This window comes from Phodopus roborovskii, unplaced genomic scaffold, assembly GCF_943737965.1.
Source record: "Phodopus roborovskii unplaced genomic scaffold, PHOROB, whole genome shotgun sequence".
NCBI classification, from domain to species: Eukaryota; Metazoa; Chordata; class Mammalia; order Rodentia; family Cricetidae; genus Phodopus; species Phodopus roborovskii.
This window is the reverse complement of record NW_026126447.1, coordinates 34,685,105-34,711,964: the sequence shown is the minus strand read 5'-3', so window position 1 is coordinate 34,711,964 and position 26,860 is coordinate 34,685,105. Positions and strand designations below refer to the sequence as shown.

General features: G+C 40.4%; 2 protein-coding genes across 2 annotated transcripts in view; both read left to right on the top strand.

Annotated features, from left to right (window-relative positions):
* Dnai4 (dynein axonemal intermediate chain 4) overlaps positions 1-13,869 on the top strand; it is a 63,759-nt gene extending 49,890 nt beyond the window's left edge. Inside the window, exons 12-17 of the mRNA XM_051188281.1 lie at positions 1,296-1,453; positions 1,757-1,878; positions 7,435-7,533; positions 8,000-8,226; positions 9,199-9,355; positions 13,819-13,869. Of these exons, the coding sequence (XP_051044238.1) occupies positions 1,296-1,453; positions 1,757-1,878; positions 7,435-7,533; positions 8,000-8,226; positions 9,199-9,355; positions 13,819-13,869 (814 nt within the window). The remainder of the gene's footprint in view (positions 1-1,295; positions 1,454-1,756; positions 1,879-7,434; positions 7,534-7,999; positions 8,227-9,198; positions 9,356-13,818) is intronic.
* An 8,694-nt stretch (positions 13,870-22,563) lies between these two features.
* Positions 22,564-25,956, top strand: Insl5 (insulin like 5). The gene is made up of 2 exons (XM_051188012.1): positions 22,564-22,976; positions 25,548-25,956. The coding sequence occupies exons 1-2, from the start codon at positions 22,802-22,804 to the stop codon at positions 25,778-25,780; spliced, it is 408 nt and encodes a 135-aa protein (XP_051043969.1). The 5' UTR covers positions 22,564-22,801; the 3' UTR covers positions 25,781-25,956.
* Positions 25,957-26,860: the final 904 nt, after the last annotated feature.

Below are 26,860 nucleotides of genomic sequence, written 5' to 3'. Positions count from 1 at the left end.
GTTTGTTGGTGAGTAGACAGTCTGGCAGATCTTTCTGAGGTCCTGTATAATCTCAGTGAGAGAGCAAAGAGGAGGCTTTCTTCTGTATCCTCATTATGCCATAAAATATTTAGCTTGCACCAGCATTGCATGTTTGAGAAGGAATGAATTAATGAGTAAGTTATAAGGAGAATACAGGCAGGGAAAAAGAAAAGATAGTTAAATGAGTTAAGTGTTTGTTTGTTTGTTAGATTTCAGAGGGGCTAGGATGTGGTGGTATATTTGTAGCAGTGTTTGGATAAGCTTAGTGGAGACTGGCTATAATCATTAAAGCAGAGGTTCTTAATACTGAAGTTATTTGCATAGGTTTGCCAGCGTGGGCCCTGGTGCTTTTTGCTAGGAAAAGGGTCCATATTTGTTTTAACCGAATATTCAAAGCTAACCTTTACTGTAAGTTCAAAACTATTTGTGGTCTTGGAAAGTTTATGTAAAATAATCAATGGAATGAAAAATAGGAATAGAGGACTCTATTCATCAGATAGAAAAAAATCAATAATCTGAGAGAGAATTTTATTTATTTTTTTTTTTTAAAAAGTTAAATCTCAGAAGCAAGCCAGTGGGTAATCCTAAAAGTATAGGGGGAAGAAGGAAATGCGGCAGGGGTTGTTTATTTGAATAATAGTCCAAAGACTAATGGATCTGAACAATGAGAAAGAAACTATAAAAATAAAGTGACTTATTAAACATGTGTAAAGAGTGGGTATACAAAGCAAAATATATAGATTCTAAGAAGAAAATGTTTTCTTTTGTGCTCCTTTTTTTTTTTAAAGGTAATAGGATTATGGGTCAGTAAAAATTCCTTTTGAAAGAAATAAGAAACACCATAATAAATATTAAAGTGATTAACTATTTAGATGTATTGCTCTTGAGCACACAGATAAATAAGGAAATAACTAAATAAACATTTTTTTTTTAAAAAAAAAAAAAAAAGGCGCCAGTGAGATGGCTCAGTAAAGGCACATTCCACTGAGCCTGAGGACCTGAGATGGACTTTGTCCCTGGGACTCCCAGCATGAAAGAGACAATGAACTCCAGCACTGTTGTCAGACGCTCTGTACATGTGCCCTGGGATACATGCACATCCCAGGCACACAGAGTAAATGCAAAAAACAAAAACAAACAAAAAAACCAACCATATCGATTTGAACAATAAAAGCACCATAGTATGAGTAGAAAAATGATTCTTTAGCAAGTTATTCTTAAGGTCTTCCAAATCTTTTTAAAATCATTTTTATTGGCATTTTCATCTGTTTTAGTGAGTCACCTCAAAAACATCTGGGCCCTGTTTGGCAAGTGCAGTGGATAGAGCAAGACAGAGGAACTACAGGGGACGACAAAAGAGAAATCTTGGTGTCTATATCAGCTGACGGAAGGATCTCCAAGTGGATTATCCGCAAAGGGCTGGATTGTCATGGTAAAAACCAGAGGAAACGCCCATTCTCTCAGATTTGAACTAAGCTGCCGGGTGAGAAACACATCTGGGTGGATGCTGACAGAATTTGGCTTGGTCTGTAGGTGAAAAATCTGAAGTTGGTCCTTGCTTTCTGAGTATCCAGATTTGTTTTGCCCCAATTTTAATCTAATCATATGCATACAGTTAATTTGCAAAAGAGACAGATGTAATGCTAAGTGTACTTTTTCATGCAATGTATGCATATGTTTACATACATATGTATTAGATGCACACATATATACGTACACATTTCTTTCCTTAAAGATCTGATGCGACTGAGGCGAACTACAACTACCAGCAGCAAAAAGGGAGGGGAAAAGGAAAAGAAAGGCGAGGCTTTGATATCTCGACAGGCTCCTGGAATGTGCTTTGCTTTTCACCCCAAGGTAAGTTTGTTTCAACCCATTATCTACCATTACCTGTTATACTTTCCAAAAATTGAGTGCAGTTTGTGCGCGCGCGCGCACACACACATACACACACACACACACACACACACACACACACACACACACACACACACAGACTAATGTAGATATGGCTGCCAGTATGAGGCAGAGGGGTAGAGAAGACCTGTAGCAGAGTTGATTCTCTTTACAACTACATGCCTATTACGCATGTCTCTCCTCGCCCTCATAGCCACTCTGCTACTCTATTGCACTTAGGTGAATCACCTCTAGAATGTACTGCTCTATATTTTAATTTGGGAGGTAGCCCTCAGGATTGGTATTATGAAGACCACTTGAGTTCAGATTCCCAAGACCTTGATGACATGGGAGCAGTTAATGACTCTTCTAGAGCAGTTTGGCTCTTCTGGAGGAACTTGGGAATCAGGAGACTCAAACACTATGGCAGACTTGTAAGGAAACAAGTTCCATATGCTCACTGTCTTTTTAGTGATACGACTACCTGCCTCATTTGAATGAAACCTTGTGGGACAGAGAGATGGCTCAGGAGGTGAAAGCACTTATCCAACTCCTAACCCTGAGCCCCTGTAAAAAGCTGTAGACAGTGGCATGAATCTGTAAGCTAATACTCCTACAGCAAAACGGGAAGTAGAGACAGTCCAATTCACCAAGGTAACCTTGCCTCAACAAGGTGGAACAAAAAGTTGTCCTCTGACCTCCATGCACGATTTTGATGTAATTTACATTAGTAACATTTTTCTGTTTCCTGTGTGATTGGTTCCCACTTCGATCTTAGTGGCTTCCCTTCTTCCATTTGTATTGGTTTTTAAATTTCTCTTGCCCCTTATTGACTTTTAAAAATGTAAACCGTGGCAATTGATGTGAGTGTCCTTCCTTACCACAGTTTTAAATAAAGGTTTTCAAGGATCATGAAATAAGCTTTGACATTTTCTGACATGTATATTTCCCTCATATCCATCCCTACTGTGTCCCCAGCACTTTTCTCCTTTCATTGGTCTGCTTCCTTCCCAAATCATCACACTTCTACTTTCCTGTCATGCACATTTTTTATAGTAGGGGAGGAGGGGTGGAGACAGAGTCTTGGGTAGCTCAGGCTGGTCTTCATCAGCTTCTTACAGGTTTTATGGTTTTCTTTGGAATATGTTTTCTATTACCTGACCATCCTCTGGATTTAAATGGAATCTGCTGGAGGTCTCCCTTTTCATCTCCAATTTTATTTACATCTCTGTCTTTTGGTTAATTTTATATGGAATTTGTCATTGTTTTTCAAGGAACCAACCCTTTGAGTGACATTGTTCCCCCAACTTCTTCCTAAGTGTCTTTGTTACTGATGTGTAGGAAGGCTACTAAGTTTTCTGTTACCATTCTTCCCTGATCAACTTCACACCCCAACAGATCACTTATAAATCTTCTACCCCCTGTCCAGCCGTCTCATAACGCAAATTGCATTCAGTCCAACTCTAAAAATTACCCTTAGTCTTTAACAGCCTTATTCAAAACTATCAATATACTCTGAGATGTAGACCATCTTTCTTCACCATTAGCCCCCATGACATAAACAAACAAACAAACAAACAAACAAAATAAAGCCTTGCTAGGCTCTTCAAACACATGGCACAGAGAACACATGCACTTTCCAAACAGGATATTTGAGGACACAAAAACGAAACATTAGACCAAAACTCAGCAAGGTAAATGTCAAACTCTGCAAGTCCATGTCCAGTACCTGGGTCTCATGATGCAATCTTTTGTGCTCCAAAGAGCTTGGATAGCGCCCCTCCCCCAACTCCCACTGGTATCAGCCACATTCAGCAACCTCAGCCTTTCTGTGTCCCAGCTTCACTCCATGTCTGCAGCTTCCCTTGGTGAATATCTCATGATCAGCATCTCCACCATCCTGAGATCTGTTACAACTTAGCCTTCATCTCACAGCTTCATGGATTTCTGAATCTCTTTCTCCCTATATTCAGAGTATATTTTCCCCCCTTATCCTGCCTTTCTTCTTCACTGGGTCACAAAGGAGTCACAGCTTCTATCTCACTATTATATCCAACAAGGAAAGTGTAACACACACACACACACACACACACACATGCACACACACACACATCTTAATTTATAGGTAGTCATTTATTCCTTCTGAGTAATTTTGGTTTGAGTCTATTAGATAGGAATGCAACTGCTGGTTGTCTTTGGCTTCTACTTGCTTAAACTATTGGTTTTTACCCTTCTTATTCACTATGTGTTTTTGCTAAGGAGGTGTATTTCTGGATCTTACCATTAGAAAGTTAAGACCATTTACATTTAGTGCTGTTATTGAGAGGGATTCCTAATTCCTGTATTTTCTTCACTTCTTTTCTTATTGATTTAATGATTTTTGCCACCCCCTCATTCATATAGAAGGGTTTGATGTTTAACAGAGCTGTACAAAACCAGCGCACACCTTTAATCCCAGCACTCAGGAGTCAGAGGCAGGTGGGTCTCTGAGTTCAAAACCACCCTGATCTACAAAGTGTATTCCAGGACAGCCAAGACTACACAGAAAAACCATATCTTGAAAAGAAAAGAAAGAAAAAACCAAAACAATCCAACAAACAAAAAACCAGAACTGCACATGATTTCTTCTTTCCATTGTATGTTTATTTCTGTTTATTTTCTCTCCTGTACTCTCATGATTGAGATGGTTTTTCTTCTTCTTTTTTTTTCTTCTTCTCCTTCTTCTTTTCTCCTCCTCCTCCTCTTCTTCTTCTTTGTTGAGGATTCTTTCACACAACTTCAGAATTGCAGGTTTAGTTAGGGTCATGAGTTGCTTTAGTTTGTGCTCATTTTAGAAAGCCTTTATTTTTCCATCCACTTTAAAAGATAGCTTTGATGGCTTATTATTTAAGTCTCCTCATCACCATGACCCAATACCTCACATAAGCAACTTAAGTGAAGACAGACTTAGTTCTGCTCACAGTTTCATAGTAGGGAAGGCATGACATCATCCAGGCTAGCAGAAGTTCTTTCTATCACGGCTGTGGGGCATGCAACAGCTTTCTCACTTCTCGGTGGATCATGATCTTTGGCCTGACATGGGTGCGTAATTACACCTCAAAGCCCAACCTCCATGACTTCCTCCTTCCATCAAAGCTTTTATCATAAAGCTCCCACAGCCCCCCCAAACCATCATCACCAGCTAGGGAACCAAATGTTCCACCATAAGAACCCTAGGAGGTCATTTTGTATTCAGTCCACAACAGCTGCTTATAGTAGTCTTGTTCTACAGTTACCCATTTCTGGCCTTGAAATACATCAACATGTTTTTCTCGGCCTTTACAGTTTCTGCTGAGAAGTGTGATGTTACTATGATCTGTTGTCATTTACATGCATTTGGCATTTTTCTTTTGCAGCCTTTAAAGTCCTGTGAAAACAATGCTTACTGGTCATGTCTATTTAGGGTTTTAAATACCCTTTGTACTTGGATGCCCATTTTCCATCTTGGGAAACTGTCTTTGGAGAGAGAGAGAGAGAGAGAGAGAGAGAGAGAGAGAGAGAGAGAGAGAGAGAGAGAGAGAGAGAGGATGTGTGTGTGTGTGTGTGTGTGTTTAGTGTTTTTTGTTTTTGGTTTATTTGTTTTACCATCTTCTGCCCCATGGACTCACAAGTTTGCTTTCTTTGTGGCAATATATTATGTATGGTTTACTAAAGGTTGCCTGAGGGTACAGAAAGCAAAGCTAGTCCCAAGCCACAGAGCAAGACAATGGTGATACACACCTTTAATCCCAGCAGCCGTATTAGCTGGCCGTAGAGCCAGGCAGTGGTGGCACATACCTTTAATCCTAGGAATCAAGAGAGAAGCTGATGAATCTCTGTTAGTTCAAGACCACAATGAACTACATGAAATTAATCCAAACTTAAAGAGAAACAGCTCACACAAAGATGATCTCAGCACTTGGGATCATATGCCTTTAATCCCAGCACTAGGGAGGTATAAAAAGAAGAAAACAAAAGACCTCATGTGGAGATTTATTCTCCAGCCAAGCTGAGGCTGAGGAGAGGACAGTCCTTTCAGCCTGAGGTAGAGGTAAGAGCTAGTGGCTTGGGCTGTTTTGCCTCTCTGATCTTCAGCTTGAAGCTTGAACCCCAATATATGTCTCTGAGTTTTTAATTTTTCATGTTGCATATATTACTACTGAAGTTCACAGGAGTTGCAGTCATACTGTTTATTTACTTTTTTACATGTTGTTTATTTTTGATTGATGCCTGATTTGTGGAATTTTCTCTTCATTGTGGGCTTTCATCCTTAACAGCTGTAGCTGACTTTCTCATCCATGCTGCTGACCTCTGTCAGCAGCTCCTGAATTGACTTTCATAAGTTCTCCATCTGCTTTTTTGTACCCATATTGGCATCATTATCATTTTTTCAAGTAGATTTGAATTCTTGGTTCAGCATCTTAGCCATTTTAGTGCCTTTGTATTTGACAACTGAGGTTTTTATTATTTTCTGGTTGAATCTCATCTTAATTTTTGTTTCTTATGTGTCTGTTTTTCAATTTATGAATATGTTGGAATGGATGTTTCTTCTGGTTTTATTCAGGAATCTTCTTGATAAATGGGGTTCTTTTCAGAGTGAGTCCACAGCACCATTCAGAGTGGAACAAATCAGCCACATAACACCACACTAACTCAAATACGTTAACACAATTATCATCTCTTTAAATGCACTTAAAAATCTCTTTATGATCATCTGTTCTAAAGTTAAAGTGAATTACTGAATCGTCAAATGCCATGGGATAGGAAGTGATGAAAATGTTATTTATGATTTTTAAAATTAGAGTAAAATTTAAAATGCTAAATTAATAAGGAAATTCATAGAGCAGGAAATGAGGGAAGGAAGCAAGTTTAAGTAAAGGGAGGAAAGAAGAGCAGGGATGAAGCAGAGAAAAAACCAAGAGGGTGATGTGGGAAAATAGCTCTGTGACCTCAGAGTATGGGGATTTTGTAAAAGCACAAAAATGCTAACTTATAAGGTGGGCTCAGCTACCTGAGTCCTACACCACTGAGGTTGGTTACAACAGAAATCTTACATGTTGTCATTCAAATGGCTTTAAAATTTGCATGGTTTTAAGCCTCATGGATGACTGGGATATTTATGCTTATTGGCCACCTATGTTTCCTCTATCATTTCTCTTACCATTTTATTTAAAGATCTTTTTCATATCAACACATGTAAACTCTAGTACATTTTAGAACCTGTTGCATATGTTACAAATATATTGTCCTGTTATGTGGCTTTTCTTTTCACCTCATAAAGACTATTTTACAAGCACATGTTCTCTCATCTCATAAGTTAACATGTTTGTGCTGTTACAAAAATCTCCCTACTTTGAGGTGGTCATTGTAAAAAAAAAAATCATAAGACAAGGACAAAAATTACATCTAAGATAGTATTTCTTTTGGTTATCGAATGGGTTTGTTATATGTTAAATTGGCTGATCTTGTCTTTAATGCCTGATATGCCCTATGTTCTAGGACACCAATATCTATCTGGTTGGCACAGAAGAAGGCCTTATTCACAAGTGTTCCTGTTCTTACAATGAGCAATACCTAGAGACCTATAGAGGACACAAGGTCAGCTTAATTCTAGGAGACTTGGAAACTGTATCTCATGGTATTTTTGAAAGGCATATACAATGTGTTTAACAGATGCAATTTGTACAACAGTGAAATAGTAGCCTCTTGAATAAGTATATGTACTGATCCCAGAGAAACATTGTTTCTTGCTCATATTAATTCTTTGTCTCTTTATGATCATCTCTTCCAAATTTCTTTGTTATTTTGTAACATCTGATATCCTTTCAGGAGGCTGTAATACGTGTTAATAGTTACTGGCTATTTTCTCAAGTATATTTTTATATAGAATAATTAAAGGAAGATTAAATTTACAGTCTTTCTGTCAACTAAAGCAGTAATGCTCAGCGATGTGTGCAGTAAAAGTTACTAGTAATCTTAGTAACTTTTAACTTAGTAACTGGCCAAGTTTAAAATATAGATGCTAAATATTCTTTACCTATGCATGACAATTTTGCATTCCCAGGGTCCAGTGTATAAAGTCACGTGGAACCCATTTTGTCCTGATGTCTTCTTGAGCTGCTCTGCAGATTGGGGTGTCATGGTCTGGCGTCAGGAGACTCTCAAGCCGTTTTTGAGTTTTTACCCAACTACTTTCGTTGTTTATGATGTCGCCTGGTCTCCAAAATCTGCCTATATTTTTGCTGCTGCAAATGAGAGCAGAGTAGAGATTTGGGACCTTCAGATCAGCACGTACGTATCGAATGGTAATGTTTTGAATGATGTCGCCAGCAGAAAGAGTTCAAAATAGCACTCTTATAGCTTCGTCATCAGGTAGGGAGTGCTGGGGCTCCAACAGTGCCAGCCACAACTCAAGTACGACATTATAGGATGGATTTACTTTTGAATACATGACCTATATAATAGAATGGCTATTTAAATAACCCATGCCTTGGTTTTAACTTTCCTAGTAAAACTATAGTTTCCAGGGCAACACTTCTCTGGAAACAGAAGAATGAAGCTGCCTTTCCTTTTTTTAAGACCACAAGTAGTTGTTTTCATGACCAAGACTAAGGCCGTGGTCTCAGTTGAAGGCAGACTTACACTCCAGCAGTTCATGTAGATTCAAACTTTCTTCTATGAGGACATAATTATGGTGGCCTGTGGTAGGGCCTTGCCTGCTATACACAAGGAGGGGCATTTCCCAGGCAGAATTGTATTGCCGCAGTCTTTTCTCATTCAGGCCTTCAATTTGATTAAGCATACTCACGTTGTGGAAGGGAGGGAGCTTTGTTTAAATTGTAATAGTAATGTTAGTCACAGCTGAGAGCACATACACATACAGAGAGAGACAGAGACACACACAGAGATAAGCAGAGACAGAAAGAACAAAAACTTTGAGTGATGGCAGATAGGTGTTTGACTGAAGAACTCTATTTGGTCTATAGTATTACCAAGTTGACACACAAAATTAAGCAGCACAAAACTAAGTTTATGTGTTCACATTTAGGTTAGGAATTAAATTTGCCTGGATACAATTGGCTTGTTGGAGAAATGAAGCTTTTGATGATGAGAAAAAGTTATTCTGAATTTGGAAACACTTTAGGGGCATTTTTGTTTGTTACATCAATGTTTTTAAAAATCAAACCTTTTCTTCAGTTTGTATCTTTTAAAAGATCACGTTAATGTGACATCTAAATTTACAGATAAACTATTTCATTACAGTTTGGACCCTCTGATTGTGAATGTTGCTAACCCTGGAATCAAGTTCACAACTATTCTCTTTGCCAAACAGACAGATTGCCTTCTAGTAGGAGATAGCGATGGGCAGGTTGCAGTCTATGAACTGAGAAATATGCCTACTGCTTCAGAGAGTGGCCGGGTAAGACTCGGATGCAAAATTTTTGTAAATCTGTTGGAGTGTGATTTTTGTAGCGTGTCATGGATGTACATTTAGTAAGTGGAGGGCTTGAGGTGTGTGGCAATTCCAAGAGTCGCTCCTTGTACTACTATACATGGTGTCCACCAAAGCCCGTTTTCATTCAGCCTAAGTTCCTTAGTTATAGAAGATAAATAATGGAGAATATGATGGCACCATATAAGGGCCTTAGACACTGGGGAGGAACTGTGTAACCCAGGTTTGGACAGTAGGTGTAGCTGAAGTAAATGTCTTCAGAGATTGTTCTTGAAATGAGAATCGGTCTCTGGTGTTGTACCCTATGCAGATACTCAAATGTGAGTGTTATGTTGCCCAACTTTGACAAAAAGCTCAGTATCATCAATGCACATTGTTTTTATGATAGATTTTTTTTTCAGTTTTTCTTCGTTTTTGTTGTTATTGCAAATAATAATCTGGTAAATATCCTGATATGAAAAATGTTAAAACAGTAAAAACCACATAAATAACAGTCTACAAAACACTGAGTCCAATAGAAGAGTGGGCACAGGTGAAGAACAGCCATTTACAAAAATGTGATTTAATATACCTTTAAAAGTTTCTAAACTAAAATTCAGTATGATCTCGCAATCGAATCGACAGGTTTGTTTAGAATGTGTACTCGACAGGTTTATTTGGAATGGGTATGGGCCTACTAAGTAGCAGATAACATCTGCCAAGCCAAGTCCTTTAATATCACGGTTGGGCTGGAAACTGGTGTACTGTTTTGGAAACAATTTGACAGTGTGAAACTAACAGTGAGAACTCTTCAGGGGAGGGCGGATCGCCTTGAACTAGTAATTCCATTCTTGGAACATTTTACTTACCATCTTTCTGCCTAAACCCCTCAGGGCTTGTTCCTTCACCTACCTGGGATCTTTGCTAAAATGACCTTCTCAGTTAAGATTTCCTTATTGTCTTATTTAATTAAAACTGTAATCTCTGTTCTCGCCACACTCTCTATTTAACCCTTGCCATCACTATTTTCCCTTGATAGCTCTCACCTTTCAATATTCTATACTCTTATTTATTTATCTAAAAAGTTATTTGTATATGCCTCCAAACTAGAATGCAAACTCCATGAAAACAAGGATTTTGCCTATTTTGGGCTAGGCTATATTTCCATTACTCAGTTTAGCAACAGGAGTATACGGCGAATGTTTGCTGAATAAATGCGCTTTGAAAAACTCTAAGAAATCAGAATATATTGCAAATATCATTTCTTAAAGGGAAAGAACATGAATGAATTTTAGGTTTTCAGTTCAGTCATTTGTTTTCTTTTCTAGTATATGTAAAGAACTCTAACAACCAGAAAACGTAAGCCCAATGTTTTTTTAAATGAATAGATATATAAAATATTAATTCACAGAAGAGGAATCTACACTATCAAAACATATTCATCCTCACTAGCATTTATGAAATACACAGCTAAAGTTATGTAAAATAGTAGTTAACATTGATTGAATGGTTATAATCTTACCAACATCAAATGTTAGCAAGGGTTGTGAGAATATACATGTACGTATGTATTCATGTTAGCCTCTTTGGAGAGCATTTCAATAAAACAGAAAGCTAACATACCACAGAAGTCCTGATAACTAGGCGATAGGTTCTCATTAATGTTAACTAGCCAGCAAGGATACTGATGTGAAGTTATTTTTCTTTCTTAGGTGTTCTTGAGGCAACCTTTATGTGTAGAAGGATGGCTTAGTCTAACCCTCAAATAGCAGAGGTTCAAGTGCTATATAACATGGAAATCCCAGTAGACTGTACACTTTCGCTGTGTTTTTCAGTATATGAGCATCAGTCTAGATTGCCCAGTTATACAATTACACAACAAATGGCAGGAGACCTGATATGAAAAAATTCTTTTATATATAATAGTAAATATTAAATACCTAGTACGTAAAGAATTGTTCATGCAGAAAATGTTAAAATTATGTTTGACTTTGTACATGATACTTTTTATCAGCATAAAAAGAGTAACATTATAAGTACATTTAGATCCTACTTATTTGGCTGAGATGCGTATAAAATAGTGTTGGCTAGGAGTGATGAGGCAGCTTCTCACGGAAGAGACACCACCTTGGTGCCTCACTTGGCAGACTCTGGTTCATTTATTTATCATGGCACTTTTACTATCTGGTCAGGCTCCAACATTTAGACATTTATTTGCTGCCTCCCTAGGTTCTGTGTATCTGCCAGGGTTTTATTTCATTGGTAATGGTGTGAAATATACACTGCTGAGGGCTGCAGATGTGTCTCAGGGGTTAAGAGTGCACACTGCTCCTACAGAGGATCCATGGTAGCCAACTCAGAACTGCCTATGACTCCAGCTCCAGGGTATAGGATATATCCAAGGGTACCCCCATGCACACACATCATACAGAGAGAGACACAAGAATAAAAAATGAAAAGAAACAATTGAAGACACATGAATAAGGAAACAATGAATCTGTTTATAGACATCATGGGTCTATATTGATAGGATAGGAAGGTACACAAAGAAAACTTCAGAGCTGCTAAGGTAGCTCATCAGATAAAGATGCTTACTGTGCAAGCCTGGCAACCTGAGTACAATTCCTTGAATCCATGTAAAGATAGATGGGGAGGAGAGACTGACTCCACAGAGTTGTACTCTCATTTCCACACAGTCAACACGTGCACCTACACATACTTTTACTTTAATAGGAAAGTTCTTGTATATTAAAAAAAAAATGTGCAAGGAAAAGTGACCTTTGTTGACTAGGGGTGTGTGTGTGCGCGCGCGTGTGTGCGCGCGCGTGTGTGTGCGCGTGTGTGTGTGTGTGTGTGTGTGTGAGATGTATGTGTCTGCATGCATGCCTGTGTTTGTGCTCTGTTACTGCCTTGTTCACCTGAGACCGACTGACTCACACTGAAGCTGGGGCTAGATTGGCAGTCAGCAGCTCCTACTGATCCTCCCGTTTCCACTCACCCACAGTGCTATGCCCAGCTTTTTATGTAGGTTCTGGAGATTGGACCAGGGTCCCCATGCGTGCACAGCAAGTGCCCCTCCCCTCTGAGCCATCTCTGCAGTCCATGTTTGTTGATTTGGATGGATATGTACTCTGTAATCAAACAATGCTACCATGTAGCCCTTGTGGTACCCGGTGTGATAGAGAAGTGTCCAGTGGATTGGTATGGGGTTTTTGGGCCACATGTTCTTTCTCTCATTGCAATTATAACTCTGTAGTATAGGTAACTGTTGATAGGATGTGCCACCCCTTCATCTTTCATGATGGCAGAAGCACCAGCCCTCTTGATATGATGAAAGTCAATCACTAGACATCTAAGTTTTGCTTTAAAGAGTTATGGTTTAGGAATTCAGTGGACGTCAATTTTGTGGGCCTTTTAGGAAGAAACCTTTTCCATGATTAATCTCTAGAGATTGCTCTTGTATTGCTCATCATTGACTACTATGACTCAGTGTGTAGATAATTGCCTTATTTTCCTCTGTTTGGGGTATATATACTTTATCTTAACTAAAGGAGAATATTTAAAAGATGGGGTGTTTAAAAACATAGCCATGTAATAGAATAGGCTACAGTTGAAAGATACTGAAGGCACTCTTTGATGTGATACCTACTGAGTGTGCACCATGTGACAGGGCCTGATCCATTCCCTTAGCCCAAGTGAGAGACAGAGCAGAAGTGGACAGCACACATGAAGTGAGGCACACATGAAGGTTAGAAATAGCCAGGCATTACATTGTTACACTGGACGCTGTAGGCTGAGGACACATTGAAGGCGGCAAGTACAGTACAGGCCAGAGGGTGGCAACTGACTTCTGAGGCATGGGGGCTGCTTGGTCTATAGAGTTTAGATACAGTCGGTTGGCATCTCCACCTCCCATAGCCTTCTGATGCCGATTTTCTGGGTATCCCTTTTGCCTGGTGGTAGAGGGAATGCGGCTCTTTGGTCTTGCCATCTTTCACTATAAATTCTTGTGCTCTTCCCCTGCATCTTTGGTTTCCTTCCCCTTGTGTGTGATCATCTTGTGAGTTTCAGTACAGACCCACATGAACATCAAGAAGCCAGTTTCTAAGTCAACCATCGACAGGTCAGGAAGCAACTGGCAATGCAGGTGAGCCAGCTCAGGCTCAGAGGCGCGAAGGTAAACAGGAGGCGCTAAAACTGACCTCCCTTCCATCAGATCCTTGTAAAATTGTTTGTCAAGCTTCATTAAAAGAGACTTTCCTAGGAAAGCAGCTAGCTGTATGCCAGGAAGCAAGTGTCATTATTTAGACCTTCCCCTGCTTGTTTCCTCTTTTACAATCTCACTGGATGTGAACATCTAACTTACAAAATTCAAATGGCATTTTAAAGACAGCTTTACTGTTCAGATTGAATTTTATTGTCTTGTAATTATGTTTTTTTTTTCTTTTTAGGGAGATGTAATAAGCATTCTGCTTGGGCCCAAGACAAGCCAACCAGAGTAATCCATCATTCTTGTTACATTTTGTTCTTGTTTAAGGAAAAAGGAATAACATTATATACTGTAAGATTTTAGTTTTAAGACAGAAATATGTGGCCTATACCTTCCATTTAAATTAAATTAGCTTTTATTTCAGAAACATGATTAGTTTATAACCTAAAATACTAAAGATTTTTGTTGGAATTTTCTTAATTTTTTAAAGACATTTCTGTTATATGTCTTGGTCATATTTGAAGTTAAGCTAGCAAATACTTATGAAATGTCCAAATAGCTTGGGAAATGCTTTCTTTAAAAATGTACCTAACTGCAGTCATTAGACGATAAAATCCCAGCAATTGTCAAACCTGCTTCCCAATCCCCGCTTTTGGATAAGAACAGTGAGTTCTCACACCTGACTTGGAATATCAGTGCTGTCCTCCTAAATCCTAGCCCTGACACTAGAGAACTTTATTAGACTGCTTGGCAAGCTATGGGAGGGAGCAGCAATTATCAGCATCACATAGTCTCGCTAGCCAGTATCCCATCCCCTTGTCAGATGGGAACACTAATCAAAATACTTTGCAACCTTCCTCTGAAAGCCTGGAGTCATCCGCAAGGAAGTTTCAGCCCAGACTTAGAGTTGTCTCAGCAAGAAAACAGGGTCTCTGACCTTTTCAACTGGTTGAGGAGTTTTCTGAAGAGGTCTAGAGAGAGATTGAGCAGGAAGGGTGGAGTACCTCCCCACCCACTGACATAGGCTGCAAGGAGGTGGTCCATGTGGGAGGAGTTAAAGGAGGCCACAGGGCATAGCAGCCTCTTCTGTACTCCATCACAATGATAACTACCAAAGACAAGCAACCATTTCCTCACCATCTTCATCTCGGGGGGGGGGGGGGGGGATCTATCCATTAAACGAAAGTAAGACATTTTTAGGTGGCTCTTTGGGTTTATGTCAGGTCCTAAATTTAGATACTTTTGTGCTGGTCTAAGTCATTGTGGTTGTCATTCTGAAAGATTGAACTAACTGTGTTACTTTGAGTAAGGTAAAAAATAAATAAATAAATAAATAAAAATGAAAATTTGATTTAGTTGAAAATGTATTCCTTTTTATTTTAGTGATTTAAATATATATATATATATATATATATATATATATATATATATATATATATATTTCCTCCTGTTTTCATTAAACCTGGTTGAAAACTAAAGGCATCATTTTGGACACTGGGCAATGGATCTAAGGAACTGAATCTACTCTACTTTGTCTCCTCCTCTAGATCATATGCAGGGTGAAATGATATTCTCACATGCGTAGATTAGGGGTGAATTTTACTTTCCTTTGTATTAGGGAACTTCAGAGGGAATTTCCTTGCCTGCTTTCTAGGCTAACTTCAGTTCCGTATAGTACACTCCATCACGTGAGAATTCTACCCATCCACTAGTCATGCCATCTTTAATGCATGTGTGTACACAGTTGGGAACATAGAGGGTGATGGCCATGCGGAGCTTAGCACTGGGTAGTCATCACTTAGGTTGGTCATTTTCCAGGGGGCAGCTCTCATACAGAACTTGAAGCTATTTGAAGCTATCTGTACTTCCCACTGCTCTAGGAAAGGATAATGGTATCCCCAGCTGTGTAATTGTGCATCATATTTAATGTTCATTTGGTTTACTTCTAAGCACTTACTTAGAGTTACAAATGAGAAATTAGAACACTCAGTATTTGCCACTTTGTCTAAAGAGTTTATCCAAAAGAAAAATCTTGAATTTTACTGTAAATCGGCTTGGCTATCAATATGCTAGTAATTATACATATTGAAGCTCTTTTTAGTTTATAAAACACATTCATACCCATTATCTCAGCTTATTTATCTTAACAGTTTTGAAACAAGTAGAGAAAATTGTTATAACAATATCTGTTTCCCAGAAGACTGTTTACAGCTTGAAGAAGTAAGACAAAACACCAGACCATTCACTGGCAACTTAAACACATTGGCTTTGCTTTGGTTTGGTTTAGTTTGTTGTTCTGAGCAGCCATTATGGTGAGCAAATATATGGTGAGGCATAGAAGAGAGAGAGAGAGAGAGAGAGAGAGAGAGAGAGAGAGAGAGAGAGAGAGAGAGAGAGAATGGTTCATGTCCTTTGGAGAGAGGCAGATTTGAAGAGGTGAAGGCAGTGAGGAACAGCCTGCTTGCCACCTGGGACCATGGTGACATCTGATCCTGGACTGCTGCCAAGGGCCGTGTCTGGGTCTGTGGCCCTCCTGTAGCCAGGGTCTCTTCATCAATGGACAATGTGCAGGCTCCAGTTACCACCGAATGCAGAGCAGATGCCCAGAGTGTGACCCAAGGCTGTGTTGGTGCCTGAGGGTCATGCTGCCTCCAGGGCCATACTGATCCGGGTGGCCTACACTGCCGCCTGGGGCTAGAGGCCATGTCTGTGGCTCCTGGTACCATAGAAGGCTCTGCGATTGCACAGGGGCTGGGAGACCATCTGGATCCATGTTGAAGTCTGTAACTGGGGCTGTAACCACACTGTAACTGGGACCACACTGATCTGAGAGGCCTGCACTGCTTCCTGGAGCCAGGGTGACACCCAGGCTCAAGCTACTGCTGCTAGCCATGTTTATGTCAGTGGTCAAGCTGCAGCTGAGGTCTGTTGCCCGAGTTACCACAGGGACCCGCGTGAACTATGTGTTGAAGTACAAGGGCTGTGCTGAGCTGACACCAACTGGCCCTAGGATAATGATGACCCCAGCACAAGAAAGCTGGTTCCACCCCTCACCATGAGCATGGGAGACCTGGCTCTGTTCCTCACCTGAGCAGGGTGCTTTCAGCAGCCCAGTCAGACCAACTCAGTTACCACCCAGACATGCAGGGCTTTGATGTTGGCATTCCCCAACATCTACCGCATCTATGACATGATGGAGCACGTGAAAGAACTAACTGGTCCTGCTGAACCATAGCCACAGGATCTCCATGACCAGGGCGACATCAGGATAGCAGAGAGGAGATTCAGTGAAGGGACCAGGATTGATGGTGTTCCAGAAGCCAGAGACCTTGCACCTGACCACCAACACATAATGTAATAAATATTTGCAAATAAAGCTGTTTGGACAGAAGAGTTAGTGTATGATACACAGCAACTTCCAACACCACCAAGATGAATAAAGAGCTGATGGAGAGCTGGAAAAGATGGAGGAGTAAAGTGGTTTGTTGTTGTTGTTTGCTTTTTTGTTAGTTTGTTTTGGGTTTTGCTTGTTTTTAACTTCATATTTTATTTGTATTTTTATTGTTACCTTATTTTTAAGCTTTCCTTTCCAAGTGTGAAGGGTGGATATAGAGGGGCTGGGAAATGAGTGGGATTGGGGTGCATGATGTGGAATTCTCAGACAATAAAAAAAAAAAGAGAGAGAGAGAGACGAAAACCATTCCCTGCCTGGAAGCATCCAGGGCCATTGGAGCGGAGGAGGACTGTACTGATGACAGATGGATCTTGGCACAGCAAGACATTACAGTCATATCTAGGGAAGGGCAAGCAACTTGTGCTGACATTGACTTGTTTAATACATATTTAGAGTGACCTGGAATCAGAAAATATTTGAGGTATTGTCGTAGGATATTATTTGACCTATGTAAAGTTGGGTTATTTGTCTATGCTGCATTTGTTTAACCGCGGAAGCACCTGTGTTCAATTATGTAAAGGTGTGTTGCATCTGTTTCACCTTACCTGCCTAAAGCAGCTGATTGTTCTAATAAAGAGCTGGGCAGGAGGAGGTGAGTCTAGGCTGGGAAGAAAGAATGGAAGAAGGAGAAGGGAAAGAGGGACATGCCCAGGGCAAGAAGCCAGGTATTCACCAAACAGACAGACAGAGAAGCATGAAAGGAAGAAAGAGAAGTAAAAAGACCCGAGGCAAAACATATGTAAAGAAAAATAGGTTAACATAAGTTAAAAAGAGCTAGCCAGAAAAGAGCTAAGCTGAGGCCAAGCATTCAAGACTAATAATAAACCTGTGTCATGACTGGGAGCTGCTTGGTGGCCCAAAAGAAATAGCCTGCTACAAGGTATAGAAAATATAGGTCTTTTTTTTTTAACAACCTTTTTTTGTTTTACATTTTTCCCTCTGTAGTATGGGGCATGTAGGACAGCTTACCCAATTAGCTCTATGTGTACATAACAGTATTTCAAAACACGATTCATACCTGCTATGGTAAAAGTTGGTGAGGTCAGTTGCTTAGTCCCTCCATCCCTTCTAGGCTGTAAGCTTCTTGAAGAGAGGGACCATGTGCTGGGCTCACCACACTGCCTCACCAATTGAGAACACAAGAGATACCTTTTGAATGCCAGGATCAGGGAACTATAGCTTCCTTATTGCAGATCCTTATCACAATGTGGTTCAATATCTTAAATTGCTTCGGAGCCCTAAGAAAACATTTTAGCATCAGAGTAGATAAAACATTTAAACTGTAAAAATTATTAGAGAACATGGAATCAGCTCGGAAAGTTCGTGAGCATAGGTGCAGCTTTCTTCCATTTTGTTACAATACATTCTGTTCTTTCAATATAAAAATAATAACAAACCCATGGTTTTTTGGTTTTTGTTTTGTGTGTGTGTGTGTGTGTGTGTGTGTGTGTGTGTGTGTGTGTGTGTGTAGATTGCTATTACCTTGTGTGATTGTGCTCCCACCAGCAATTTGGGAAACAAGGCTATCTAATGTAAAGCATCCAAGGAAAGGGCACAGGGCTCATTCTGATCACCCAGAGCCCTGTCCCCAGAGCCTGGTCTCCAGAAAACATGTTTAGCCTTTGTGCCCTGCTATTTTTGTTCCTTTTTCGTGCAGGAGACCCATGCTGTCCTGGTGACCCCATTGACTTCTCTGTGCAACATTTGGGCTTTGCAATCTGTTTGTTCAGGACTTTGTTTCAAATTTCCTCGAAACTTGTAGACCATTTACTAGCATATTAGCTTTTATGTGGCAAACTCATTGCGTAGTAAAACTAACAAGCTGACTTTTACATGAGACCAATTCCTAGATTGAGCGGAAAATGCAATATGCCCACTAAATCCGACATATAAAACATTGTTATGAGTCTTATAAAAGTGAGCATTCATTTTTTAAGATTGCCCAAAATTTATGCAACCCCCCCAACAACTCGTGAAAACCTGTATTTTTACCAAGTATATATTGTAAATAGGTACATTCAACTACAAGAAAATATGGTATTTTATCCCAAGAAGAGTCCCAAGGTGAATCCTTGGGAGACCTATATCTGAACTCTGATGGTAGATAGAGGGATAGAGACAAAGATTAATGCACAGGCTTGGGGGTTTTGTTGTTTTCCTGCTCTTGTTTGAGTAAGACAATAAGGCAAGCACACTATCAATGAGCTATTCCTTAGTTCTTCATTTTGTTTTGTTTTTTTGTTTTTTTTTTTTTTTTTTTTAATGTTATAACAGAGTCTCACTAGGTACCCAGCTGACCTTGAACTCACTTGAACAGTAGCCCAGAGTGGCCTGGATCATGATCCTCCAATCTCAGATTTCTGAATAGCAGGGATAGTATACCTACCCACACCACCAGGACAAGCTCAATTTTATTACATTTCCCAAACTGTAACATGCTTTGTTTATCGTCTGTATTTCTAAGCACTCAAAATGATAACAAAACACAAAATTGATGTGTATATATAAAGCTTTAAGTATCAATTACTGTTTTCTGAGTATATCTGAAACCATACACACATGTGTGTGTTTACAAACGCCAGATTAGCCAATTATTGGAAGACATGTAAACTGATCCCATTTTTCCTTTTCTTTTCTTTTCTTAAACAGGGGCTTACAGAGCCCAGCCTAGTCTCAGTAGGTAGCCAAGGAAGCCCTTGGTTTCCTGATCTTTCTTCCTTCCACTTCCCTACAGCTAGGATCCAGCAAGTACCACCCATGCCCAGTCTTGCTTCTATGTATTTATTGTGAATAAACCACAGTGAACATGGAGTGCAGGTGCCTCGCAACATACGGATTTCATTTCTTTTGGATGTACACCCAGCAGCAGAATTTCTGAATCACACGACACATTTAATTTTGGGGAGGAAGTTCTAAAATTTTCCCCATAACGGTACCAAATTTGCATTTCTCTGTGAGCAGTGATGCTGACCACATTTTCATATGCTTTTTGACTGTTGTGTACCTTCTTTGAAAAAAATATCAAAACTGTTGTAGTACATGTGTGTGGTGTGGGTTTGTGCATGCTAGAGCATACATGTGAGATCAGAGGACAACTTTTGAGAGTTCTCTATTTCTACCACGCTGATTCCTATGATCAAACTCAGGTAACCAGGCTTAGTAGCAGGCATGTTTACTAACTAAGTCATCTTCCTTGGCCCTCTTTTGACCATTTTAAAATCAGATTTTTTTGTTATTGTTTATTATTTAATACTGGTTTTGTCCTTGTGATATCGTGTTACATATTATTTGCTTATTTTGATTCCTTCTAATAATGCAGTGGTTCTCAATCTGTGGGTCACAACCCCTATGGTAACTTCTGTCTCCAAAAACTATTTACATTATGATTCATAACTGTAGCAAAATTACAGTTATGAAGTGGCAACAGAAACAATTTTATGGTTGGGATCATCACAACATAAGCAACTGTATTAAAGAGTCACAGCATTAGGAAGATTGAGGACCGCTGTAATAGGTTCTCGATAAGTGAGTTGTAGGAAAGTTTATAACACCTGTGCGAAATGTTATCCATATATACTTGCTTCAAAATCCTCCCTGTAGATATTTGTAAGGAGAAAGAATTAACCACATTTGAAGGAGGAAGGAAGTTTCAGCATGAGGAAAGTATGGAAAGGGAAAGTTCACAGTCTGTGAAGTGTTTGTTTTATCCGAGACAACTGGACCTCACCTGGTTGGTAGACAGAAGCCAGACCTTGAACCTGCCTCCCTCTTGTGTGTATATATCCATGTATGTCTGTATGTGTCTAGGTTTGCCCATGACACAGCATACATACATGCGGAAGTCAGAAGAAAATATGGAGTGTCAGTCCAAGCCTTCCACCTTGAAATACACCGAGTAGGGACTTGGAGATTTGATGTTTGAGTACAAAGAATATTTCAGTCATTAGATACTAAGAATGAGGAGTTTGAAATGACTTCCAGGTGTCAGTAGTTTTATCATGAGAGTTCCCACTAGAATTCGCCGAGTCATATTAGAGGACAGAGAACTGTCAAGTTCTGGCATTATTTGGGTGGTCTCTGGAATTCCCCTTGACCAAAACTCTGGTGGAGTAGCCCATACCTCTCACTGGGCATTTTCTTTGTTAGCTTGTAGCTTCTGAGAGGAGCATTATACGGCCCCTCTCCCATAGGGCAATTCCAATTAAACATTTTTATATTTCTGAAACTTAAAAAATAGTAGCTTCCCATGGCTTTTTTTTCAAACATCCTTTGTATTAGTTCCTTTCCCCTACCTCCTAACCCCCTCCCCATTTAAACATCCCCTCCTATTCCATTCCCCCCTTCATATCACTAGTATTCTACCATCTCTCCTACTTTAAGATCTCCCTCCACTCAATGGTAAAGGATTTTGAGGTAGGAGCAACCTAATTAGATAATTACAGCAAGACTTAGAATTTCAAGGTCAGAAGAGTCCTTAAGTAATCCAACCCAAACTTCCCAATTTACAAATGAGAGAAATAAAGCAGCCAGGTGTGAGAGGGAACACTAGTGACATACTGGGGCTCACATTATCCTCATGGGCTTTGTCAGTCTGAACATGGCCAGGACAACTGGATTGTACCCATATAGCCACACACAGAATTCAGATCCTTGTGCCCTCTCATCCACACCCCAAATTAGGGTGATCCCTGGAGAGACCCTAGGAATTGCAGGAAAAAAAAAATGGAGGCAGAGAGAATATTTAGAATCTAGTGGAGCAGCGAGGGGGTGAGGTAACTAGCTATTTTTAGTTTCCAGAGTATATTTATATTCGGGCTGCATAGCTGTTCTGGCCTGTTTTTCTGCTGCTGTGATAGAATAGTCTAACCAAAAGCAAGTTGGGGTGAGAGGGGTTTATTTCAGCTCACATTTCAACATCTCAGTCCACCACTGAGGAAGTTGGGGCAGAAACCACTTCAACTGACTTATGAAAAGAAATGTTTCGTTATTTAGCTGTTTGGGAATACAAATTTGACTTTATTATAATAGAAATGTATGCTGTGATAGGCATACCCAACTCACTGGGTAAGGATATGAAGGAGCATTCTAGTCACGGTAATTCTGAGTTCTGAGGAGAAGTTATCTTTCCTAGTCCATTCTGATGCTGAGGTAAGATGGAAACCAAGAAATTAACAACCGTTAGTGTGTAAAGTGGGGCATCCATTGTCTTATCACCTCTGGAATGTAAGAACATCGCCACCAGCAGTTTTTAAAAAGAGGGTGCTTTAAATTCTAGATCGAGTGAGAGGAAAGCCAGGAATAAAACCCAGAGCCTGACAGGCTGCATCACTGTTGATTACCCACTACATTGATGGAGAAGCCACGTTCATTCCCTGGAAGCCTTCATCAGATGGGATCTCCCCTGCTAGAGAGACACCGCTATTGACTTTCAGAGTTTAAAGCTTGCTCTCTGTCAGTTAGTAAAATGAAAAGTGGGCTTTGAAACAAATACCTTCCTGCTTCTCAAAGTCTTGCATTTCCACAGCAACCCCGGAGAAGATGCAGCAATACTAAGTGAGGTGCGTGGATGACTGAGTACCCAGCAATAACCATAAAAGCACATCGATAGCCCTCCATACTGCTGCCTGCGTGCTTAGTAAATACTGTTAAAATAAGGTCTGAGCAATAGGGCGTCAAGGGGATTAGTATAAATGGCCCAAGGAGGCGAGGTAACTTCAAAAATTCACCGGGTACTGCTGATTGCATCCATTCTCATTTGCTCTCTGGCACCATGAAGGGCCCCACTCTCGCTCTCTTTCTCTTCTCTGTCCTGTTGGCTGTGGTGCAAGTGAGAGGGGGGGAGACTGTGAAGCTCTGTGGGCTCGACTACGTGAGAACCGTGGTCTACATCTGCGCCAGCTCTCGGTGGAGGAGATCCCTGGAGGAGGCAGGCCAAGCTCAGCGAGGTAATTGAACTCATGCACATCACTTTCTTTTTTCCCCAGACTTAACCTTTTATTCCCCCATCCCCAGTTATGTTAGTAGCTATTTCTCTAAGAGACATTGATTTACTTTTATATCAATGTAAGGGCTTAATCATCAAAATACACTACTGAATTTGGCCTGGTAAGAGGCGAACATGCTACAGTTTGAAAAGTAATGCACTCTTATTCTTTAGTCTTCTGCTTGCAATCATTTTGTTGTATCAGACTTCATTCAGCAAGGTTAGTTTGCATCTATGGGAGGAGCAGTGAAGGCTATGAAGAAGCCAGGTATCTGCATGCGGATGGTTACAGAGTGTATTATGTTAGAATTCAGATAAGTGGCAAACAAATGTGAAAGGAAAGACCCAACTCAACAGACCGCTTATAAAGTAGCAGCCAATTTCAGAGGCAACATTTCACTCAGCTTTCCGGAAAAGATGTGAAGTAAGTAACACGGCCACTGTTTATCGTTTATCAATAAGAAAACTGTTTACCCAGCTCTTAAGCAGCGAGGCCAGGAAACTAGCCAGGTCTATGTACTTCAAGAGCTGAAGTCATTGCTGTTATATTCTGCGTCCAAAAGTGAAGAGAAGGCTTCAATAGATACTGACATCATGGAGAAGGCGAGGCAGGTGGAGTTGGTGGCATTGTGAGTAATAGGAAATGTGTGCTCAGAATTCCCAGAGTGCCCATCAATCTGTTATCACAGCAGTGATGTGCGGAACCTCTGTTTTAAATTCAAGTGACTTAGAAGATTGACTGGAATTCTTTCTGCCAATCTTGTAATGAATTATGAGGTAAGGGGCTGGAGACATGACTCAGTGGTCCATGTCAGGCAGCTTACAACTGTCTGTAGCTCCAGCTCTGGGGGTTTTGACTCCTTGGTCCATTGGGCACCTACATTCATCTGCGAGCACGCATGCATGCACGCACGCGCGCATGTGCTCGCGCGCGCGCACACACACACACATAATAAAAATAAAAAAACTATGAGTTAGCATTTACTTAAGGTTCTATTACTCTATTTTTAATGGACAAAAATTGACTTACCATGTATGATGTTGCACAATGGCTAAATCAGGCTAATTCACATACATATTACCTACACACTTATTTTCTGGTGGTGAAACACTGAAAATGTATGCTCTTAGTAACTTCTGGAATGCACATGCTGCTGTTCATCAGAGCTGCCACATTGCACAGGCCATCTCTTGGGCTCATTCCTCCTGGACACCCAAGTCATCCTCAGACAACCACCATTTTCCTTTTGTTCCCGTGGCCTTGACTTTCCAGATCTCTCTTATAAGTGAGACCACGCAACATTGCTCTTTCTGTGCCCACCTCTGCTTGAATAATGGATTTCATTGCCTTTGTTTTCTAATAAAGATTTAGGGTATGAATGTCATGTAAATGCCAATGGTTTCAGTGTGGCTTAAAATGACTTTGCTTAACAGAAGACTTTAGTAAAGGGTCAACAGTGTTCATATGTTAGTGGGATGATGCCTTGAGATGTGATAAACTTGTTCTTACCACTTTAATATGGAGGCTCATACAGACCTTATCAGAAATGTAAGTATTTTTTCAACTTGGAAAGAGAAAGAGTTGTCACTGATTTTTGAATCAGCACATCAAGTTATAGTAGAAAAACTCTTTGAATATTCAGAGCAGTAGAATGAATACATTTCTCCTTTTATATTTTATATTTTAGTGTCATTGTTGTGGTGGTGGTGGTGGTATGTGTGTGTGAGAGAGAGGGGGGAGAGGGAGATGGAAAGGGAGGGAGGGAGGGAGGGAGGGAGGGAGAGAGAATGTTTATATACAGGCACATATGCCACAGTGCACATGTGGTGGTCAGAGGACATGTTTGTGGAGTCAGTTTCTCCTTCCATCTTTGTGTATATTCTGGGGATCAAATGCAGCTCCAGGCTTCCATTGTCGGGCTGCAAGTACCCTTAGTCCCCCGAGCCATCTCACTGAGCCATCTGATATCATAACACTCAAACCTTCCACAGGTCTCCATCCAGTTTTCCTTCACATTATTTATCTGATCAATTACTAGTTGGCCAACTAGCATTCATTCATATGATTTTTTTCCTTTAGTGCTTGCCAAGGTTGATACAAGAATCTGAACTAAATTAAAAATCAGTGGGGCTTGAATACAGACATTGGGAACAACATTTAGATTAAATAACATGGCTCATGTTTCACTTTCAGATACGGAGTGGAAATCCCATTGATGAGCTCTGCGAGGCATACCCAGGGTTTTTGTTACTGTTGTTGTTCTGCCTCTAGCTAATTAATTACATCTCTTATGGCTAATTACATAGCGTATTGCTAATCATAAGTAATATCTTTGGAAACTGCTGCTCATGGAGCAGAGGTGGCCGGCAGCAGTTTCTGCTAGCCAACTGACACTGATGTCTTTCAACCTCTGTCTCTCAACCTCTGTAAAATGAAAAGCGTGCACAAGCCCGCTCTTCCTGAATTGTGGGTCTCTGTTGCTTTCCTTGTCAGGGTTCTTTAAGGTAGTCTGGTGCCTTTCCTCTCTTATAGCTGAGCCAAGAAACTATTTCCCGCTCCCAGACAGACAGGAGACATCCAAGGAAACTCTTGAGCACAACCTTCCCAAGATGGATACCTCAGGACAGGAGCTTGTTCAAAATCCGCAGGCACCCACGGAAAGGCTTTGGCAGTGGAAGAAGTACTCGGTGGTGTCCAAACGAGATCTGCAAGCTCTGTGCTGCACGGAAGGCTGCTCCATGACTGAGCTCAGTACACTCTGTTAGGAAGAGTCCACACCCATGGGCGAGCTTTTGCATGTTTCTAATTGGCATTCTACCACTGAGTTTCATGTTCAGCTTCTATCATTGCAACCGTAGTCTTTGGGTAGACAGTCCTTTCCTAAAAGGGCTGTCTATTATGGCTTAAAGCCAAGAGAAGTCTCTCTTCTCCTTTTGCCAAGGTCAATCCACTCTTCTTTCTTTCTGAATTCTATTGCTTTGAAATTTCAAGTGCTGTGCAAAACTGCAATAAAATGCCTGAATTCAAGTTCCCTGTGATTCTTTTAATTAATTCATTTATTTTATTTCCTTTTTTATTAATTTATTTTTTACATTCCAAACCCAGTTGCCCCTCCCTCTTCTCCTGATCCCCCTCCACCCCACCCCTCTCTTCCCATCTGTTCCTCAGAGAGGGTAAGGCCTTCCCTAGGAAGTCTTCTAAGTCTGTTCCATCATCTAGTTGACACAGGACCAAGTCACCCCTCCACCCCCCACACCCCTGTGTCTAGGCTGGACAAGGTATCTCTCCATATAGAATGGGCTCCACTAAGTCAGTCTGTGCATTAGTGTTAGATCTTGGACCCACTGCCAGTGGCCTCATATATTGTCCCAGTCTCACCATTGTCACTTATATTAAGGGAGTCTAGCTCTGTCTTATGCAGGTTCCCCATTTGTCAGACCTGAGTCAGTGATCTCTCACTAGCTCGGGTCAGCTGATTGTGTGGGTTTCCCCATCATGGTCTTGGCTCCTTTGTTCATATTATCACATCTATATTTGTCTTTCTGGTTTGGGTTACCTCACTCAAGATGGTTTTTTCTAGTTCTGTCCATTTGCCTGCAAATTTTAGGATATCATTGTTTCTTACCACTGGGTAAATATACCACATTTTCTTTATCCATTCTTCAGTTGGGGGGCATCTAGGTTGTTTCCAAGATCTGGCTATTACAAATAATGCTGCTATGAACATAGTTGAGCAAATGTCCTCGTGGTGTGAATGTGCCTCCTTCAGGTATATGCCCAAGAGTGATATTGCAGGGTCTTGAGGTAGGTTGGTCCCTAATTTTCTGAGAAATCACCACACTGAT

Coding starts and splice junctions, on each gene's coding strand:
- Insl5 (XM_051188012.1), top strand. CDS start 22,802: ATGAAGGGCCCCACTCTCGCTCTCTTTCTCTTCTCTGTCCTGTTGGCT. Junction 22,977..25,547: donor GGCAGGCCAAGCTCAGCGAG/GTAATTGAACTC, acceptor CCTCTCTTATAG/CTGAGCCAAGAAACTATTTC.